The sequence below is a fragment of the Siphateles boraxobius genome, unplaced genomic scaffold, assembly GCF_051911475.1.
Source record: "Siphateles boraxobius isolate OS27281-9 unplaced genomic scaffold, OSU_SipBor_1 13, whole genome shotgun sequence".
Taxonomy (NCBI): Eukaryota; Metazoa; Chordata; class Actinopteri; order Cypriniformes; family Leuciscidae; genus Siphateles; species Siphateles boraxobius.
In genome coordinates, this window is record NW_027508733.1 from 8,965,210 (window position 1) to 8,987,918 (window position 22,709).

A 22,709-nucleotide genomic window follows, 5' to 3' on the forward strand; every position below is an offset into this window, starting at 1 on the left:
TTTTCTTCACAAAAAGAGTACATACTTTTAGGGCGTAGTAGGCGAATTGGGACGCAGCCATAGACAGTAAAAGAAATGGACACAGCGACCCCGTTGATTTCAACGGAGAGAGTTGAAGCCGAACATGGGCACTCACTTCCTGATAGCCAAGCGTTCTGCGCAGGCTAAAACTGAGCTTGATGACGTAGATGTCACGTGAGCAACCTGACTGACAGTTGTAAATCTTATAGTAGCTGTGCCAAGACAAATCTGAATCACCCATAGACAGTCACCCAACGTTAATCGTGCACAGAGACGGTGAAGCGTGACCTGCAGCAACTTTTGGTAAGTATTCTGATTAATTATTGTGTCATTTTGCTTAATATTTATTTATTTAAAATTTAACGTCAGTACGCCTGCGAGACTGTGCGAGCTTCTCCTCCTGTCTATACGGTAATGTCTCTATTGTGCGACATGAAGTCGCGTGGTTATGACGCAATTTTTAGCCTATTTTTACAAGAATGGCTTCTACGGGGCTATAACGTAAGATACAAAGTAATGGAGCCTTTTATACATTGTCGTGTTTCTTTAGAAATAAATAATGGACAAATGAAGTCTTTGGACGCCTCAGATGTAAAGTTATTCGCTGTCAAAGTGACGCCAAAATGAATGGGAGTCAATGGGATGCTAACAGCAGGTGATAGCCAGCTACAATGGCGGCCCCCGGAGGCAGCTTCAACTTCTGCCTGATGGATTACCCCCTTGGACGCAGCATTAGTGTTACCAGACTATGTTCTTCTTTTTCTTCTCTCAGTTTCATCTCAGTTTGCAGATCGCAAACCAGCATTGTAGCCTATAGCGCCACCTACTGTACAGGAGTGTGTAATATCAGTATTACAGACTTTAGGTCAAGAAAAAAAAATATTATAATAATAATTCTTCAATATATTCTTCAATAATTCTTAATATATAGCCTGTTGGAGCTGCATTAGTTTGCTTTCAGTAATGGTAATTTGTTAATTAAATTGTTTATTATTATGATTTTGTTTACATTAGTTATTAGTATTAGTATTAGTATATATATATATGTAGTGTTCCTTTGTTTTTATTTATATGTTTAGTTTTTATTTTTGGTTAGTTTAATAACTACAATGTTTTATTTAGACACCTGAGGGCAGTAGTGGGGCCTGTATAACACCTGGGTGATGGGCATATTGTTTTTTACCAATGTGAGAGATACTGTATTGTTTGCTCAGTTGGAACAAATAAACCAGCCACAAACCCTGAATCCAGCCTGGAATTGATTTTATGTCTTGCCTACATACATCACCTGCCCAGGGTGCTAGAAGTTGTCATTTGAAAGGGTTAGTTCGCCCATTTAAGACATGAAGTTGTATGCAAATGTATCACCTCCCTGGTTCTGGCCGCTGGAAGTTTTTCAAGAAAGTTACTTTCCGGGGCCTCAAAGCTGTGCGTTTTTATACGTGAAAAAATTATTTGCGTTTCAAAGCTTGATTAATTTACCACACAAAAACACGCCAGACAAAATTCATACCTCAGTTCTAATCGGCACTATTTTCTTTACATTTCTATCAATCCGCGCTGCTGTCAACGTCAACAGTGCGCACGTTCCGATCAGCTGTTGATAGCACGATTCGCTGACAACATGTCTTCGAAACTTCTGAACTTCTTTTTTTTATATTAGACATCTTTTCACGTGTTTTCCACTGGAGTCTAAACATCAGCTTGTTTACCGTAGTTTAGACATGGGATCATAAAGTTAGTAAATATAGCTTGCCCGTGGTACTGGTACAGCAAAACTCTTTAAAATCTGTTTTTTTTCTTTTTCCTCATTGGTGTAAGAGTTCAAAGTGTAGCACATTATATTAAAAGATTAATGCTGATGTTATATTTGAATATTTCAATGTTAATTCAGCAGTACATTGTGTTAAAGTGGATGTTGTTGGAAGGACTTTTATTATGACGGGGAGTACAGAAAGGAGAGCGGAAAAGAGAAGCAGAATAAAGAGAGCAAGGAGTCTAAAAGAAGAACTCGTCCGTGTCCGAGGGTTTATTTGATATATTACTAAAGTTATCTTTAGATTAAAGCCCCGAGAACACCCACAAACAAATATTACACTGGTGGCAGCGGTGTTTTTAGTCGAATATTCGAGTTTCTTTTTTTTTTTAATATATATCTCTATTTTTTTTCCGCCTAACGTTACACTTCGAGCGAACGCAGTCTAAGTACATTACTGTGATTTCAGCGAGACGCTGGGAACGTTGATGTGCTCTGAATAAACTTCAGCGATGTCAGACGAGGAAGCACAAGCACCGCGGGAGAACAATGCGGGGACGCGCCGCGCACCAACACCAAAGGACATTCCTTTACCGCCGCCATTTCGCAACGATGGCTCTGAGTCTTTTCAGCTGTGGGCCTGTCGTTATGAGGTAATTCAAGAGGCTCGCTATAAAGATAGTGGTGTTGATTTGGATGCAGTGTTAGCAGCAGAGTTGCCTACTAGATTGCCACCTGAACTGTTTATTGTTTGGGACAATTTTCCATCCGAAATTCAGCACTCTTTTGCTTCAGCGCAAAAACAATTACAAGATGCTTTTGGTCAGAAGGATGTAATTGCGTCTTTTCAAACATTTCCAAATTCACGCCACAAATTGCCTAATGAACCAATGGAAGTGTATGCAGCAGACATATGTAGACTGGTCAAAGAAGCTTTTCCAGATTTTGAGCAGAATGCTTCTTAATACATGAAACTTTCGAGATTTCTGGCTGGTTTAGATCAAGAACTCCAGATTAAATGCCATGAGAGGGGCGTGAAAACGTTCAAAGATGCCTTCCAAGTCGCTACTCAAGCTGAACGGGCGCGCCAGGCCGCCAGATTGGTGCAGCCGGTTCCATCTGCGGTGAGAGGCAATTCGGCAGCACAGACAGTGAATGTTATTTCTGACACTGACACTCTTTTTCTGAAGCAAGCGGTTGTTGATCTAACTAACACAGTTAAAGACTTAAGTAAGGATGTATCAGCATTGAAACTGCAGTTGCATGATGAACGCAGCCGATCTCGCCAAACTCCATCACCACATCGGCACAGTCCAACGAGATATGCTATGGCATGGAGTGCACCGTATGGACATTCACCAACCAGACATTCAGATGCTCATTCTCCTTCACCTGACAGCTACAGAAGATCTCCCAGCCGGCGCAGAGACCTTTGCAGACGACGCAACGACACATACCAGCATAATGTCAGAGTGGATTTTTCGCCTCACCCTAGGGAGAAGTTCAAGGATTGCTATTCTCCAAAATACTCCACTGCAGTCTGCACTGACTACTACGAGGACGACAGACTGAGACAACTAAATGACACCATGTCTTACAACCGCGCGTCATTTCAACGACGCAGTCCAAGCCCTCATCACAAGCGTGTCACCTTTGAGGAGTACAAAGCCCCCAGACCTCAGCATCCAAGCCTGGATCTTCAGAGTGGTCCACATGATGTCTACCCAGATAATCACAGCCATCATCAGGGAAACTTCCACTAGCTGATGCGGCGGGGCACACATCAGCTGTTTCACTACCAGCCCCACATGACACCGTACGGATGACAACCACAGACACCAGCCATACAGAGACTGAACACTGTCCCGCTACAAACATGAAGGACATTTGTACAGCACACATCAATGGCATTGTTGAAGGTACCGACATGCAGATCATGATAGACACTGGTTCTAGTATTTCATTCATTAATGAAACTACCCGTATGGCAATTCCTTCATTGTGCAAAAGACCACTAAAGGGTAATTTCATTCTGTCAAAGTCTGTAACTGGTCAGAATCTAGATAACCTGGGAACTGTGACTGTTAACCTGAGATTAGGTGCACTGACGTTACAGCATGACATGCAGGTCATTAGAAATGTGAGTCAGGGTATCATACTTGGTTGGGATTTTCTCCAGAAGCACGAGGTAATCTTGAATGTTGGTAAGGGGCTATGTTGCCTTTATGATGAGACTTTACAATTGTTAAGCACATCTCAACTTGCCCCTGTACATTGCACAGCTCAAATTATTGTGACTACTACCATTCCTCCCCAATGTGAGATGCACTGTACAGCTCAGCTTATCATGTTTGCTGTTAATGCAGGTTTAGCAGATGGTTACAGTGGGTTGCTTGAGCCATATCCATCTAAGTTGGATGGTATTGCAGTTGCACGCACCCTTACAGTAGCTGAAAATGGTCAAACTGTAGTGCGAGTCATGAATCCAACAAATAGCCCTTTTGTACTGCAACCAGGTATGCAGCTGGGGGAGTTCACTCCAATAAACCAAGATGATGTTGTTCAGCACTCAGATTGTGTATGTAATGTGTCCACCCCTTCTACACAGGTGCCGCCTCTTCCATTTGAGATTCAGAGTGGGAATCTTTCTGACCCTCAGGTGAACGAACTACACACTGTTGCTTGAGTATTGTGATGTGTTTAGTAAGAACCCTACAGATTTTGGCAGTACGAATATAGTCAAACACAAAATCAATACCGACAATGCAATTCCCATTAAAAAACGTGCCTATCGTACTTCTCCTCCGATTCAAGAGGTGATTCAGTCACAGGTTGATGACATGTTGGCAAAAGGTATTGTGGAAGTCAGTCATAGCCCTTGGGCTGCACCTGTCGTTATGGTGCGGAAAAAAGATGGCACCTGGCGCTTTTGCGTAGATTATAGGGGCCTTAATTCTGTCACCATTAAGGACGCCCATCCTTTACCCAGAACAGATGACACCCTGGATGCACTTAGAGGTTCCTCTATATTCAGTACCATGGATCTTTCATCCGGATATTGGCAAGTGCAGCTTAATGAGGCAGACAAACCAAAAACAGCCTTCACTACTGGTCGTTCTTTATATCAGTTTACAGTGATGCCAATGGGTCTTGTCAATGTTCCACCCACCTTTCAACATTTGATGCAGCTAGTGTTGCAGGGTCTGTCCTGGAAAACATGTCTTGTGTATTTAGACGATATTATCGTCTACAGTAAGAATTTTGCAGAGCACATTCAACACTTGAGGGAGGGTTTCCAGCGTTTGAAAGCAGCAAACTTGAAGCTGAAACCGGCTAAATGTTCTTTTGCCCAAAAGCAAGTGACATTTTTAGGCCATGTTGTGTCTTCTGCCGGTCTTCAGCCTGATGTTAAAAACATTCAGAAGGTTAAAGAATGGCCTACTCCTGGAAATCCTACAGAAGTTTGAGCCTTCTTAGGCCTGTGTTCATATTACATGCGTTTTATTCGCTGCTTTGCTCAAATGTCACAGCCACTGCATGCGCTAACCCAGAAAGCAAAGTTGTTTGTTTGGACTGAGTCAGAACAGGAAGCTTTCAATTCTTTGCGACATGCACTTACTAATGCCCCAATTCTTTCCTACCCAGACTTTTCAAAGGATTTTTTGCTCTTCACAGACGCTTCCAACACAGCTATCGGAAGTGTTCTATCCCAGATGAATGTTGACGACAAAGAAAGTGTCATCGCTTATGGCAGTCACATCCTGACACCTACTGAGAAACGATGGTCAACATATGACAGGGAGTTGTGGGCTATTGTTTGGTCCATTCGTCACTTCCGTCAGTATCTCATGGGTCATTCTTTTCAAATCATTACTGACCACAAGCCCTTGCTTAGTCTGAGACGAATGGTTTTGGATGGTGATCCAACGGGGCGCAGAGCAAGGTGGGCTCTGGAGATCGACCTCTATGACTGGACTATTGAGTACCGACATGATCACAAACACGCCAATGCTGATGCCATGTCTCGTCGACCTGACAGGGAGAGCAACATTCCCAATGACTTGGATATCAAGCCTGTCTATTTAGTTTCTGCTTCGACGCAGACTGAGGTAGCCGAATCACATCCTACTTCTGTGCACAGCCTGTTTCTTCTGGTGCGGGTTCTGTGTTTGAGCCTTAAAATTCTGTGTTCTCTACCTTTTCCAGTGTTACATGCCTGGGTATGGATAGTGACGATATGCTACAAGCTCAGAAAGCTGACCCTGTTTTGAGTATTGTCTCTAAATGGGTATTAACACAGAAAAGACCCCCATATGCAACGCTCAAAGGTGCAGCTAATGGATTTAGGCATTTCTGGAAAGAGTTCGCAAGGCTTACCTTTGTAGATTCTGTCCTTTGTCGAAGAGTCAGACCTCCACCAGGTGAACAGATTCTGCAGGTTGTAGTTCCACCTGCACTACAGCGTAACGTGTTTGAGACTTTGCATGGTCATTCACTCTCTGGACATTTCAGTGCACAAAAGACATTGCAACGTGCTCTAGTGAGATGCTACTGGCCCCACATGTCTAGGGACATTACACAATGGTGTGCCCAATGTCAAGCTTGTGAATCAAGGAGACCACAAACACCTCATCAGCAGGCCCAAATGCAAAACATAGTCACAAGCAAATTTCACCAAAATTTGGTGAAAGAACTGTGTTCTCTGCTTGGGATTCGTAAAACACGGACATCCCCATATCATGCAATGTCAGATGGTATGGTAGAACGTGCCAATAGGTCCATAAAAGATCAACTTGCAAAATATCTGTATACCAAAGGTGGGGAATGGGATGACCACTTAAAACAGGTGGAATTTGCCTACAATACTAGTGTTCATTCCTCAACCAAACATACACCTTTCTTCTTAGCACATGGCAGAGAAGCTCGCCTACCTGCTGATTTTCTTCTTGGTGTACCCCCAGCAACTTCCAGGGCTATACCCGGAACCCCAACTGAATATGCACATTCTATGCTGGGACGACTACACTCTGCTTTTACCACCGTTGCAGATAACATCCATACAGCGGGAGCACAGCAAAAGCATTACTACGACCGCCATGTCCGACATGCGGCTTATCAACCTAATGATCTTGTGTGGGTTGATCTTCCAGCTATGTCAAGACACAAACTCTCTCCGAAATGGACTGGTCCATACAGAGTCTTGAGCAGGTTGGACTCACCGACAGGTGACATTGGAGTGACTTATAAAGTGAAAGATCTGCTTGATTCTAGGTCAAAGCCTAAAGTGATTCACTATAATCGGCTGAAACCTTATCGCTCTGTGTGGTCACCTGATCCATGTCCAGTTATGACATCCCCTCATATGGGACGCCCTCCACTTACAGCACTCTCAGGCTCCAGACCTTATGTTTTACATGACTCTGTACGGCCAACTCAACAGATTCAAAGGCTGGATGGTCCATTACCTCCTGTTCAGGCTCAGGTTGACATTTCTGAGGGTTCTAGAACTGAATCCCATGTAGAACTCCCTACAGCACAGCCAGCAAATGGCATGAGAACAAGGTCAGGACGTACTGTGCGCCCTCCATCACGGTATAGGGATGTATAATGCCTTTAATATCCATCTCCACATATTCTTGTTCATATACAACTAAAAAAAAAAATCTTGAGTATAGGATTGTTTAGTATAGTTGAAAGTGTGGAGTAATGTCAAATGAGTTCAGAGAAACTGACGCATTTAAAGTGTTATTTGTATTTTGTTAAAGATTCATGTTCGCATTCTGAATAGTTTTTTTCTCTCGCATTTTTTTTTCTTTACCCCGAAGTGTTTTGTTTTGAATTACAAATGTAAGGAAATCATATTTTATTACAGATGTATTGTTTTCTGTTTTGTATATCAGGAAACGAGGACGTTTCTTTTCATAAGGGGGAAGTAGTGTAAGAGTTCAAAGTGTAGGACATTATATTAAAAGATTAATGCTGATGTTATATTTGAATATTTCAATGTTAATTCAGCAGTACATTGTGTTAAAGTGGATGTTGTTGGAAGGACTTTTATTATGACGGGGAGTACAGAAAGGAGAGCGGAAAAGAGAAGCAGAATAAAGAGAGCAAGGAGTCTAAAAGAAGAACTCGTCCGTGTCCGAGGGTTTATTTGATATATTACTAAAGTTATCTTTAGATTAAAGCCCCGAGAACACCCACAAACAAATATTACATTGGTTTGGGATGTAATCGTCTTAACTGAAGTGAGCACTGCACACATGATAGTCCTTGATTCTGGATATTTTAGGGACTGTTCGTTATTTATTTAAGGGGCCACCAGAGGAGTTTTGAGATCTGTAGTCAAAAAAGACTTGACCCTCCCTTCGCCAGTAATACATTTTTCTATGACCCTCCAAAATGATTGTGAAAAAAGGCATGACCCTCCCCGATAATTTATTGATTACGTAGGCTACTGGTTGCGCTTGGCAAAGATGTTCAGATAGCCATTGTTTTTTTTACAACCATGACAAATTGCTAAACTCCTGCTTTCTCATCTTACTAAGGCTGTAACGATAGACCAAACCTATAATTCGGTTTGTATCATGATTTTTTATTTTAGATTTAAAAAAATAATAATCATGTTTTCGGTGCTGATGCAGTGGAGACGCGTTCATGTAACAAGGGTGGTGCTCCCAATAAAGTATCTTAAAGCTGCCACAAAGAACCGGCAAAAGTAATGATTATGAATATGTCAATAGCAAGGAGAGATTTTAATTGTTTATTTATAAACAAGGTTTTTCTGTGTCAGTGTGTCGGCTGCAAAGATGAAGTTGACGATGCTGACTCGCGATCTTTAATGTAACGCGCCGGAGAGAAATGCAGATTTCATACGGATTACATTAGCAGAGAGCAGTCTGTTTTTTGTTTTTAAATGTTCTGTTTAAAAGTAGACATCAAGCTTTCTATATTTCTCAAGTCTGTGAGGCAAGTAGCCTACATTATACGCTGAGTTTCGGTTCATTTATGAGACGAGAGTCCAGTTCACGCGCCGGCGACTCCGTGTCATGATGATCTATTTTCTACTATATTTACTTCTTATTTATTAAATCCAGGCAATTGGTTGATGAAACATTAATTAAAATTAAGATACAATTAATAAAAAACGAAATTTACTTTAAAGAAAGGCTTTGAGCTTTCTGAAGTCTCTGTGAAAGTTTTAAAGTCGCTTTCAGAGCGGGCATTGTCCGTAACAGAGAACTGTAACGTCCGTAACATTGTTTTTTCCCTCATAAATGCAAACACGAAAAATAAAATAAAAAATAATATTTTATGTTCTGTGGAGGCCGACCCTTCTTAATCCGGTTATTAGCCTACTTTTGTTTTGCGCAGTGTAATTCATAGAATTATTAAAAAATATTTTGCCACCTAAAAGTTAAATATTTGTTGTGTCACGTCACATGTGTATTTCGCTCATATTAAATATAAAACGCATGTGTAGACTGATATTTTTCTAATGTCTTGACTCCTTTATTAAGGGGGTATGGATATATAAACAGACGTTTCAGTATTAAATGCATTTTCTGATAATTTATATTTCAAGTTTTGACTGCAAATGTCACGTCCATAACGCTGGAATTGCCCAATTTTGAAGAATTTATCATCAACTAGTTTTTTGGTGTAGGTCTGCATATTGTATTAGCCTATGTTAACTTCAAATAATTATAATAGTAGCCTATAAATGTGGTAGCTCTACGTCTAACACATCACACTCCACTGTTATGGTGGCAATTTCAGTAGATTTACTCACTAACATTGTTGTGGAAATCCGATAAGAATGGAAACTAAAATATGCTATATCGTACAATGCACATTCTATCAGCTGCAGTTCTTGCGCAGTCCCAATACACTCAACGTACATTCATGTCACATGTTAATGCCGCGGTAGAGTTACATTCACAGGACACTGCACTTATTCGCAATCACAAAAGTTCATTATTTGCTTGTGCTTTAAAGCTATGCCGGGTAAACATTTAATTGGCGTTCTGTACATGATGCACTTTTTCTGAGCGCGTACTAAAGTGCGCGCGCACTGTCAGGCAGCGCCAAACTGGATTTTTGTTGGGTCAGACCCATCTGATAGTGATGGGGGACCGAGGCCGAGAGAGCTACATAAAGCTACATGGGAAAAATATGCACCAAACAAGCCACTTTGAAATGTTGCTGTTTTCATGAATACAAAAGTTGGGTGACCCTCCCCCTAGACTAAAAAAAGTTGAATGACCCTCCCCTCAACAAAGAATAAAAAGACATGACCTTCCCCTGTTTTCCTCCGGTGGCCCTTTCCATAAATACCGAACGGTCCCTTAGCTCCCGCAGAGTAGCCGATGGCAACCAGCCAAAGCTGTCTGGTAGCTACATCCGAAACAGGAAAACGATGGAATCTTAACGGTGATCCCGGCACATTCTTGTGGTCACAGCCTGGGAATTTACAAGTTCGCACCATTGTTCATTTTCTACTTTTTACGTCGTTGTCAATTGATTGTGTAAACACTATGGAACAGCTGATCGGAACGTGCGCACTGTTGACGTTGACAGCAGCGCGGATTGATAGAAATGGAAAGAAAATAGTGCCGATTAAAACTGAGGTATGAATTTTGTCTGGCGTGTTTTTTGTGTGGTAAATTAATCAAGCTTTGAAACGCAAATATTTTTTTCACGTATAAAAACGCACAGTTTTGAGGCCCCGGAAAGTAACCGGGAGTACTTTCTTGAAAAACTTCCAGCGGCCAGAACCAGGGAGGTGACTACAGAGTGGGTCAGTGTGTATGCACTATAGTGCTGGTAAGGATTGCATACAACTTCATGTCTTAAATGGGCGAACTAACCCTTGAAGGTTTGATTTAAATTTAATTTTCCATCATTTGTTGACAAATGGCCACTACATAGCCTATATATATATATATATATATATATATATATATATATATACACACACACATACATGCACACCCACATACACACATAGCCTGTACATATATACAGATATACATAGCCTACTCACATACTGCATGCAAGAGAAAATAACTCAAATAACTATAACCTAAACTATATAATGTGATCTAATCCTGTATTTCTTAGAAAATGAAAGAGAGTGTCAGAACACTCCCTAATTTTCTCATTCCTTCCTAAAATCCCTTCCAAATTCCATTTACGTTCTAATCCGTACATACATCTTGTCACTTAAAATGATCCTCTCTGCACTTTATTTATTACACCACAAAATGACATGCTCAACATTTTCTGGTACATTACAACTATCACTTTAATCAGAAACACATTTTGTATGTTGTAAAAGTGTCTCCCTTTATTAACCGTGTCCAACTTCTTCTGCCACAAATCCCTCACTTTTTGATTAATGATGCACCGTTCACATTTTAACCTGAAAGTCGGTGCCAGCACCTGTAAATAAAGTCATTTGTAGAGGTGTTATTGACATTATGCCAGAGCTGCCTTGGCCGCTGTCAGCCATTGTCTGTAATGTTTGAATATTAATAAAAACTAAAATTTTAGCAATAAAAAAAATATTATTTTCTTTGAAATGTATTGTTTTCCCCAAATTCTGTGTTGTGAAGCAGTCAAATTAAGACATAAAACATTAATTTAATTGTTCTTATATGAAATTAAACTTTTTTTGTCAAACAACATGTGGCACAACTGAGTATAAAGATACTTTTAACATAGAAAAAAAGTGTGATTATTCCTTAAAAAATATTTTTTATGATAATTTATTATTATTATTAGTGTTAGTATTATTATTACATTTACATATCTAAATTCTACTGTACAACAGTAATACATTATCAGGTTAAACCAAACTTTTATTTTGACGGGTTGTGATGAACCCGCACCATTGACAGGTTCTCTGAGGTAAGTGGTCACTGCACCAACGGACTTTTTTCGGGATCTTCGGAGGACTGAGGAGATTGGAGCTTTAAATTTAATATCAAAATTTCCATAACTAATTATTTCACACCGACATAATGGGTTGTTCTGCAGTAGATTGTGCTGGTCTGGCATATCCGGAAAAAAGTGCAGGGGCGCGTGCTTGCAATTGATTCTGCGAGAGTGAGGGAAGGGCCTTGATTTTGCGGCTTTACTTCCTGCTCACTACTGCGCAGACGCAGGTTCCGAGATCACTACTGCGCAGACTCGGGTCCCGAGATCACTACTGTGCAGACGCAGGTCCCGAGATCACTACTGCGCAGACTCAGGTCCCGAGATCACTACTGCGCAGACTCGGGTCCCGAGATCACTTATGCTCAGTCTCAGGTCCCGAGATCACTACTGCCCAGACTCAGGTCCCGAGATCACTACTGCGCAGACTCAGGTCCCGAGATCACTTATGCTCAGTCTCAGGTCCCGAGATCACTACTGCGCAGACGCAGGTCCGAGATCAATACTGTGCAGACTCAGGTCCTGAGATGTCAGCACCATATCGGGACACTGGCAGCTTCACTTCTCACCAATGGAAGAGAGTGAATGGGCGTCGTCCATCTTTTTTTTACAGTCCATGGTGACAGTTGAGCTAGAAAAATAAAGATGGCGTCTGAAAGTTGTTGCTGGTCATCAGTTTCTGTGTAAATGTAAATTTTGGATCAATGTTTTCCACTTATGATGTAATTTCTAGCGAGAAATCACTATTGATTTACTTAGTTTTCACCAAAGCTCAGTCTATTTTGCTGTAGAACTGTTATGCTGGCTCAGAAGTCTGTCTGAAATCACCTTTGTGAGGAACCTTCGTGCACAAACACGGCCTGCAAAGTCATTGCCTGATAGGTCAGCGAGTAAACAAGTCACTGCCTACGTTTTCGGATGTAGCCATTGAGAGCGGTTCGCTCATATCTGTTCTTTTTCACCTCAGCCTATGGCGAGAGTTGTGGGCATGGCTACTGAATCAGGGCGGAGCCAGAAAGGGTTTTAGCTGGTGTGAGAGAGTCTATATTGACCTCTGAATCTGACTTGACTGTTATTAGGCTTAGAGTAAGTGTTATGATTAAGTATTTAATTTGAATGTAAAGCTGTTCTGTGAGGGCATTAACTGTGAGGTTCATAAAAAGCAGGTGATTTTATTTTCAGCTGATGACCCGTAACAACAAAAGGGTGAATGTTTGTTACACTGAAGATAGCAATGTGCTGAAACGTTTGCTCTTGTTCATTTGGTTTCAATCCACTTTGCACTTTTTGCAATATGCAATCCAGAAAGAAGAAAATGTTTTTATAGACTTCTGTAGTCTGTACTGAATTCAGTGTGCGGCCAGCCACCTTCTTGCTCGTTTTCATAAAAAGCAGGGCAGGAAGAAACTTTTCACCTATAGTAAACACACATACACTGAACGGACACTCTCACCTATAGCTGATGGTCCAGATCAAACCACATTTCTCAAGTACACCAACCAAGGTTTCAGTTTGACTCAGAAGATGAACTTCAATACTTGTACTATGAGATCAGACACGGTTTTAACTTTTTACTTTGGTTTTTAACACTAAATTGAGAACTGAATAAATATACTGTACATAACCATCTTAAAATCAGTAGAATTTGAATAGTTAACATTATACTATAACTATGAATATAACATGAACTATAACATTATATCATGTGCAAATACCACGTGTGAGACTAGGAGGGCCAAACTGTGTCGTGGGAGGATTCACACATATATAGATTGTTTCCAGCAGATATTTTCATCAGACACTGAACTACTGAAGAACATGTTTCACATCTTTGTTTTATTCTGTTTTTGCTACTGGAGTCTGATCGGTAAGTTATTATTTAAAAAAAATTATGTTTTTTTTTTTTTTTTTCAATTTAGAGTAGTACAGTGGCTGCTACACGCTTCGTAAAAAGATTCAAAAGCTTTTTTTTAGAAACCTGTTTGCTTTGAGTTCATATCTGGGTTAATAATGGATTTATTTGTTTTAATGCAATAAGTATATTAGAATATTTAGTATGAATGTCAGTTGTATTAGTGTTGGGTTACGTGCTTGTTTAAAATTGACATTTGTGAAATCAATAATAAGGGTAGCAAGCACACTATAAAGGGGGCCTAGATTGTTATATGTTCTTAATCTGGACCTGGTTATCTGTCATTTATTAAAATAATGCTGCCTTAGTCCATTAATTGATACTATAAATATATTTCCAGGCAATCACGTAAGCGCTGGTGCTCTGTCTTCTTGATTCTGACAATCTATCTTTAATGAAAGTGGTTTATAAAGACACTTAACACATTTATTTCTTTTCTGCAAGAGCTACTGATGTCAGCGAGAAGTTTCTGGTCAGTAAAAAAGGAGATTGAATATTAACATTGTTGATGTTTATTTGCAATGGCGAATCCATCATGGTGGACAAAACAAACTGTAGATTAATTTTAATCCCAGGTTAGAATTATAATCCTTGATTTGTTAATCTGTGTTTAACATTAAGTGATGCGACAAACTCTACGTGGTTGTTCATTTAGTTTTGTTTTTCTGCCGCTGTTCTGGATTTGCTCAACTTGTAAACTATCAAATCTTCAGCTGATTTCTGGCTTTGTAAACCATAAGGAGCCTTAATCTGTGTAAAATCTGTTTGTTCATCAGGTGTGTTTGGTGATTCAGTGTCAGTGATGGAGGGAGATTCTGTTACTCTAAACACTGATGCTATTGAAATACACGAAGATCAAGATATACTGTGGATTTTTGGAGTTGAAAAGTCTCTCATATTTAGAATGAAGAAAAAGAAGCAAATCTTCAACACATATAATGTTCCTGATGGGAGATTCAGAGACAGACTGAAGCTGGACGATCAAACTGGATCTCTGACCATCACAAACACCAGAACTGAACATACTGGAGTTTATCAACTAGAAATAAATGGAGCAAAAACGACAACAAAAACATTCAATGTTTCTGTCTATGGTGAGTAGACATCATTTGTCTTGTGCTTCACATATTCTTGTTTTATTAAAGGAATATTTAGTACAAATTAATCTCCAACAACAGCATTTGTGCCATAATGTTAATCACTATCAAAATGAAAGAAAAACTCAAGGTTATGGTGAAGCGCTTAGCCTATGTCAATGGAAACTTTTAGAACTTAAAAGCGGAAATGTGAAGCTTATAATTTTATAAAGCCACTTGCATTAATTCTTCTGTTATTAAAGCTGTAAACTGTTTTAATAATTTTATCGTAATATTAGGGTTTAAAGGTAGGGTACTGTGCTATTTCACAACGGATAGCAATACCTTATCTTGAAAGTTCCTTAAGAGCGTCTCCAAAGTCTCGCATCCTTCAAAACACATGAACACACACACACAGCAGAGCAGAGCGTCACAAGAGACACCGTTAAATTACATCATGTCTCAAAGCACAGAACATTACAATAATAATGAACTTAAACAACTAACAGAGCTCTACTCGTACCCCATGACTGATGCAGACTCATTTTAGTGTTGATAGTGTTGACATAGAAATGCATAAATCTGATTCTGAGGATGTGAACAGCTCTATATGATTGTCAAATAGATTTATCTAGATTTCTGTTAGTTTGCTTATGTTTTCCAGCTCGTCTGCCTGTTCCTGTCATCAGCAGTAACTCTTCACAATGTTCTTCATCGTCATCTTCATCAAATTGTTCATTGGTGTGTTCATCAGTGTTGAATGTGTGTGATGCGACTCTCTCCTGGTACAAAGGAATCAGTGTATTGTCCAGCATCAGTGTGTGTGATCTCAGCATCAGTCTCTCTCTACCTCTGGAGGTGGAATATCAGGATAAAAACGCCTACAGCTGTGTGCTGAACAATCCCATCAGCAACCAGACCACACATCTGGACATCAACACACTCTGTCACACATGTGCAGGTACCACAGCACTGATGATATATGTGTGTATTTACAGATTCACTCACACTAATGACTCTCTCCTTCAGTTCCTCCAGTCTCAGTGTCTCTGATAGTGTTGATCTCTGCTGGATCTCTGATGGTTGTAGTTGCAGTCGGGATCTTCTGGATCTGCAAAAAAAGAAAAGAAAGAAAAACAGACAAAGAAGGCAAGAGTTACAAACTGACTTTAACAAGTATTATAACAAATAATAGGCTACTATATTTTAGTAGATTGATAGCCCTTTTAGCCCTAAATTATAATTTAAACAATTATTTTCATAACATAGCTTCTAGATAATTTATATAAAAATAAACCAGAATTATGTGTAGTGATTGTGTTTGGGCAATTTCTGTAGATTACATTCATCAGAATACATGTCTCTTTGTATAACGACACTGAATGTCGCTCTTTAGGTTTCACAAATGATGTGTAAAGAATGTCTATCTAAGTAATGATGAACACATACTCTGTTCGTACCTTTTTTTGTGTGAAAAACGCCTAATGACAAATTCAATTTGTTGAAGCCTTATTTAAAAATGGCAGTGTCAAACATTTAATGAAATGTGTAATGCCTTATTTCAAAATCAGATGTAGGTAGGATTGAGTTTTAATGCATCTATTATTGTTGTAGAAACAGTCGAGGCTCGTGAAGACGAGATCACTTACGCTGAACCGGCGTTCTACAAAATAAATGCACAGAAATCGGTAAGACTATTTATTTTTTGTTGTGTTTGTATCATTTCAGCAGTGAGTCAGATGGAGATCAGTGTTTTTGTCTGCATAATCCTCCATCACATCACACATAACAGCACCATATCAGATATTTATAAGAGCCATAAGAGCATCATTCCATGCAAGAAACACTTATCGTACTTAGAGAAAAAAAACTATTTATCACATTGCAATCTTTTGGATGAACCTATCACATTTATTATTATCTTCTTGTATGTGTTTTTTTACAGAAAGTAAAAGACGAGGTTCATGTGATTTATGCACCAATCAAAATGAGAAAAGCATCAAGACCCAACTGTGTGACCAGCGAAAACCTTCATGTCTGCGTCTATGGTTGAACTTTTAGTGAGAACCAATCATCCTTTTAAAGTGTGATACTTAAAGATGGATTCATGAAATGTTCTCCTAAAAACTGCCAAAGAACTTGATTTGTATTACAAGGACATTTAACAAATTATCTAATGATCTAAATTGTTCGGCCCATTGGAGAAATTTATGTTTGGCTCTTAAAGTCTTAAAGAGACCATGTGTGTAAGTCTCATGAAAAACATAGACGCAAAACACTCATCGAAAGGAGTGGAGAACCTGCTGTGGTCTCGGTTATTTAAATAAACGTGGTTTGATCTGTTGGGTGGATGGACAGCTTGTTCATGAGACTGTTTCTACTGCTAGACGTGTGTGTTTGATGTCAGTTTGAGTGCATCTGTATGAATAGTGTGTCTGTAAATAGCCTGTGGTTGAAGGGCTTTTTCCATTCCTGCTCACATGAAGGCATTTGACTTCTGCTCAACAGAAAACCTGCTTTAAAAATACTGAGCTCATCAATGCTGGTGTTTGACAAAATGTCTTAAATTATAGAGATATTGCTTCAAAATATGAAAATATCATATAATTTGTGTGCATATGCATCATGATCTTATACTCATGCTGTGACCCTACACTTCCTTCTAAAAATATTCTTCATACCTTTTTGATACCTTGATAGGTGATTTCCTGTTTTTTTCTGTCAATGTGTGGAAGTCATTTTAACCCCTGTGCATCAATTAAAAAAGTTACACAAAGGTCTGTAGGACTCCAGTTTGGTCTCATTTTAAAGAAGACCCGTGGCAGATTATTGCTGAAGTAAAAAAATAAATAATGTTAAAGTACCCCCCCCCCCCAAAAAAAAAGTTATATAGGTTTAAGTTTATTCAAATTATTTATGAACATTATCAAAGCCACACATCAAAACAATTTGTGTTCCAAATTTCAAGTCACGTCAAGTTTTATTTATAGAGCACAAGTTTAACACAACCATAGTTGATCCAAAGTGCTTTACAGTACAATAAAATAAATCAATAAAAAAATAAAGAGAAAAGTAGTAGAAAAAAAGGAGATAAAAATCAAGTATCAAAATCAGATATAGTGTACATAGCCTACATAAGGTAGAACACCGACTAATTTAAAATACATACACAACATTACTCTAATGCAAGAGAGTAAAAATAGATTTTTAAGCTGGATTTAAAAGCAACCAGAGATGGAGAGGTCCTGATTAAATTGTTCCAGAGCTTTGGGGCGACTACAAAGAAAGCTCGATCACCTTTTGATTTACACCGAGAGCGAGGGACAGATAAAAGTGACTCGTCACAAGATCTTAGTGACCTAGAGGCTGTGTATGGGCCAATAAGATCACAAATATAAATAATCTGGGGCCGAGCTATGTAGAGCCTTGTATGCAAAAAGAAGAATCTTAAAGTCGACTCTAAATTTTAGTGGTAGCCAATGCAATGAGGCAAGCACAGGGGAGATATGATCCCTTTTCTTAGTTCCTGTTAACAATCTGGCTGCTGAATTTTGAACCATTTGTAACCGAGACCGTGTAGTTTGAGGTGGGCCAACGTACAGAGAATTACAGTAGTCCAATCGAGAGGAAATTAGTGCATGAATAACAATGTCAAGGTATTTACTAGAAAGAAAGTTTTTCACTTTTGCTATAGATCGGAGCTGAAAAAAGCTACTCTTTACAACTGCATTTACATGCTTGTCAAATTGGAGAAGAGAATCAAAATAGACTCCAAAGATTTTTTGCATGATTGTGTAGGTTAAGAGTTGTTGGATACAATAGAAGCACTTTGGTTTTTATTTTCATTCAGTTGCAGAGAGTTATTTGTCATCCAGGTCGTGACTTCGTTGAGGCACGTGAAGAGGTTGTCTAATGAAAAGTCATTTCCTGGTTTGATTGGGAGATATAGTTGGAGGTCATCAGCGTAACAGTGATATTTATGTTATATTTCTTGAATATTGAGCCTAAAGGTAACATGTAGAGGGAAAACAAAAGAGGGCCAAGAATGGATCCCTGTGGAGCAGCACAAAGGATCGGCGCAGAGGGTGAAGTGAATAAAATTTGAGGTGGATATCTCAAAGAATTAGCTTTCAGTAAGATTTTGTTTTGCCGCAGTATCACATTTTCCCCATTAGATGCCAGCAAAACTCCACTGGGACACAGATGTTTGATTTGTTATTTACAGTAGAGTTTCTCTCTCTCAAATATTAGGCACACATTCACATTTTTTTTATTACACACATACAACCCACACTCTGACATCTATACCAGAACACCCACACAATTATTGTTACATAATTTATCCAATTGGCTCTATATGCAGAAGCAGAAAACAGGAATAAAGCGAGTATTTGCTTTATATGCCAAACCTGAAAAAATGGCACCATCTGAAAAGTAGGCCTACATTTAAATTTTGAAGTCTTGCCAACTGTAACACAGTAATCCACAGAAGATGAGGGTAACAAAGTTTATTTACTAGAACAAAAGAATCCAACAACGCAAAACAGTAAGTGAGGCAACAACATGTGCACTAAACACAAACAATAACCAACAATGAACACTGAACTCAGGGGAACTGAAATACACACCCTAATGAACACAGATTAACAGAGTCCAGGTGACACAGTTGATAATAGGTAATTAACAAGACACAGGTGATGAAGATGGACTAATGAAGGTGGATATGGCAACGGGTGAGTGGCGGGAAAACAAAAGACATGTGACTAAGATCTAAACGGAACAGAATAAAACAGACACAAACGTGACACCAACAGAATGAAAGCCTCTTAACAAAGATTGCCTCATTTTATAGTTAAATTGCCCTGAGATTGAAAAAGGCAGTTTTAATGGGTTTCAATGCAGACATTTGTGTCCAAAAGGCACTGAGAGGAACCATTTTGTGTACCTACTGTAGTAAAAAAAAATTGTTTAAAGGAAATGGGGGTGAAATAGTAAAATTCCAGTAAAAATACACACCTGAGCTGAATTTTATGACAAAAATGTCCATAAGGATGCACAAGGGCTAAGAATAAATACAATGTATGATTTACAATTAATATTTTATGGTCGTTAATTTCTTTAGTGTAGTGTTCATCAGTTTTGATGAGAAACTAACTAAAAGCAGCAATGCTACAGGTTGGCATAGAGGTGGCTGAACCAACATCTTATTTCATCATATGAGTAATTTAATATTTTTTTATGTAATTTTTTATCACAATAAAGTTATTTAATTTAATTATTTATCTGTAAAATATACAATGATGCATATTATAATCAATATGACAAATACAAGAAACATACAAATGAAATAAATTAGACAGTCTCTTTAAGACCTGATGCATGGATCCAATACGTTAGAACACACACAATTTCTTTCTCAAAAAGGTAACATGCGTTACTTGTAATGTGTTACGTGCACAATATTATGGTGTTGCTGAGATGCAAGACAATCCAGCAGACGAGTTTAAGGGTATAGAGAAGTTTTATTGAGGATTACAGACAGGTGGAAAAAACATATGCGTCTTTCTTCCCTAATCTGTTTTTGCTCTTCACTACTCCCATTCAAAAGTGTTTTAATGCTCAAAAAGTGTTAACAGAGTGCTAAAATTCAGTAGACTATCCGAATCTTGCACATGATAAGCACAATTACACACAGAGACATGCATGAAGAAGTGGAGAATATAACATTAACTTAAAGAAATAACGTAAAGTTATTTTAACATTATGCTCATTTAAGGTAAATCATGAGAGACGGTGGAGATATTATCGTTGTGTGCTGCTCTTCAAAAGAAAATTGAAAATTGCTTCGTGACTGATTCTGATTTTTTTTCTGCACTTGAAAAACAAAGAAATACAGAAAATGAGAAGTGAACAAATGATTAGAAAAGTATTCTAAAGCTCTGAGAGGCTCTTTTCATCCACTCATCTATAAATTAAGTTTGCCTTCATCATAATGTACAGGCCAGCCTTGCTCACACCCCAACACAACATAACGAGTCGACTTCTTTCCATTACCATATTTACAGTTTGGGGGTCTCGACCCACTTTGTAATGTACATGAGATCACAGGAAAAGGCTGGTTGCTCTTAAACAGGTTACCGTCCTGTGGAGTTCCTCCTCTGCCACAAACTGCTTTAATATTATTTGAATTTGCTTGTATGAAGGTGTTGACATCTTTGCAGCCATTTTCAGTTCCAGTAATGCCTCTCTTTCTCATTTCACTGTCACACTTTTGCTCACTCATATCAGGACCGAAATGCTGATTGAGGAATTTTTGATAGCGGGGCTTTATCTGTGCTGGTTGAGCATGAGTGGAGAACGACACACACAAGAGCATCAGCAGAATCACAGCAGACTGATGAATCTCCATGACCTGCTGAACAATACACACATCAAAACACCTTTACTGACATTGGACTTATAAAGCAGTTTATGTGTGATTAAGAAAATAGTACTGTTGAGACCCGTCCTTTGTTTTTACTTGCACGAATCTTAGTTATACATTAACCCAGCTGTGCACTGTTTCGTACACACACGGATCCTTTTGTTGTTCTGTATTAGTGTTAAAGAAAAAAAAAAGATTGGATATCTTGCTAAGTAAAGTTCTTAAGCTCTTACCTTGTTATTGTGGGTAAATGAATATTTTGTTGTCTTCTTTTGACTGAAGGCTTTATGGTAATCAACAGCACGGTAATGAACACAACCCAAAATAACACAAGTTGCTCCAAACACAAGTTTAGACTTCAGTGTTGTCCATCAGTACAGCTGGAGTATTTATTTCAAACCTAATGTGACCTTTAAACACTGGACAAGGTAAACATGATCTTGATTGATGGGAATTTCATCACCATTATTTGTTGTTGGCAAATATTCAAAAAGGAAAACATAATGAGTCCAGTTTCTACCACAACTGAGCTCCTTTATTCTGTTTTTTGTTTTTAATTATGTCAAATATCATGTCGGGATTCACACTGTTGATTTGATTGTTTTGCTCTAAATCGGTGGTTGTCAGATCAAGTAGCACATTATGATCAAATTGTGTTACTCGCATGTGAATCATCTATTCTTGCCGTTCACAATCAATGTAAGAATGCAGACAATGCAGTAGGGGTCTAATTATTAGGGTCTAATTACACACAAGGCTATAATAAAAATTCATATCAGAAAGGAGATTTAGAACATCCCAAATGTAAAATATTTTTCCGCAGTGGGGTAATGTACCACACGGGGGCGCTCTACATTATGACAACCATTTGCACTAAATACACAAAAATGTGACTCTTAGTCATTAAACAATTCTGTTCATAAATGTTGATTTATCTCAGTGTGTGGACATGAAAAAGAAACAAAATATCTAAGTGCTGGCACGACTGTTCTTCTCACTTACACTTTTAATTATAATAAAACTAAACAATGTGATTTTCAGTGTGGATGGAAGTCCTTCTTACCTCTGTTCAGTGAGACGAAAGCCACTGTGTCGTCCCTTGGTCAAATGATGTCCAACCTAGTGGTCCAGGAGCGAACCGTTCCTACGCTTTGCATTCAAGGGGCGGGCATACCAGTACAAGGTCTTCCCATTCGTGCTGTCCCTGCCGCCCTGCAGCACTTATCCCTCTATGGGAAGTGGGTGTTCGCATCCTCAACTATCTCGACGACTGGCTCATCCTTGCCCACTTGTGAGATCAGTTGTGTGAACACAGGGACCTGGTGCTCAGTCATCTGCGGCTTCAGGTCAACTGGGAAAAGAGCAAACGTGCAGAGGATCTCTTTTCTCTGTATGGAGTTGGACTCGGTCAACCTGAAAGCTCGTCTCACGAACGGCCGTGCTCAGTCAGTGCTGAACTGCTTGAAGTCGTTCAAAGCTAGGACGTCAGTCCCACTGAAACGATTTCAGAGGCCCCTGGGGCATATGGTATCCGAAGCCACAGGCACACTGCTCGGATTACTTCATATGAGACCGTTTCAA

The 22,709-nt window shown here is 39.1% G+C and overlaps 2 protein-coding genes and 1 long non-coding RNA gene across 5 annotated transcripts in view; 1 reads left to right on the top strand and 2 right to left on the bottom strand.

The window, feature by feature from the left end:
• Window positions 1-22,709, bottom strand: part of LOC143735269 (uncharacterized) — a 103,578-nt gene that overhangs the window by 61,605 nt on the left and 19,264 nt on the right. The window lies entirely within an intron of this gene.
• On the top strand, window positions 15,761-17,293 carry LOC143735565 (uncharacterized). The gene is made up of 3 exons (XR_013203228.1): window positions 15,761-15,853; window positions 16,319-16,392; window positions 16,650-17,293. It is a non-coding gene; the product is annotated as an uncharacterized LOC143735565 (long non-coding RNA).
• LOC143735566 (ribonuclease-like 3) lies at window positions 20,566-22,396 on the bottom strand. 3 transcript variants are annotated; one of them, XM_077225738.1, is made up of 2 exons: window positions 22,192-22,396; window positions 20,566-21,116 (listed from the first exon to the last, which is right to left on the bottom strand). In XM_077225738.1, exon 2 carries the CDS (start codon window positions 21,111-21,113, stop codon window positions 20,670-20,672), a length of 444 nt encoding a protein of 147 aa, XP_077081853.1. In that variant the 5' UTR covers window positions 21,114-21,116; window positions 22,192-22,396; the 3' UTR covers window positions 20,566-20,669. The 3 variants fall into 3 exon arrangements, with proteins under 3 accessions (XP_077081853.1, XP_077081852.1, XP_077081851.1); XM_077225737.1 differs by having other exon boundaries at window positions 20,566-21,119; XM_077225736.1 differs by lacking the exon at window positions 22,192-22,396 and adding an exon at window positions 21,362-21,512.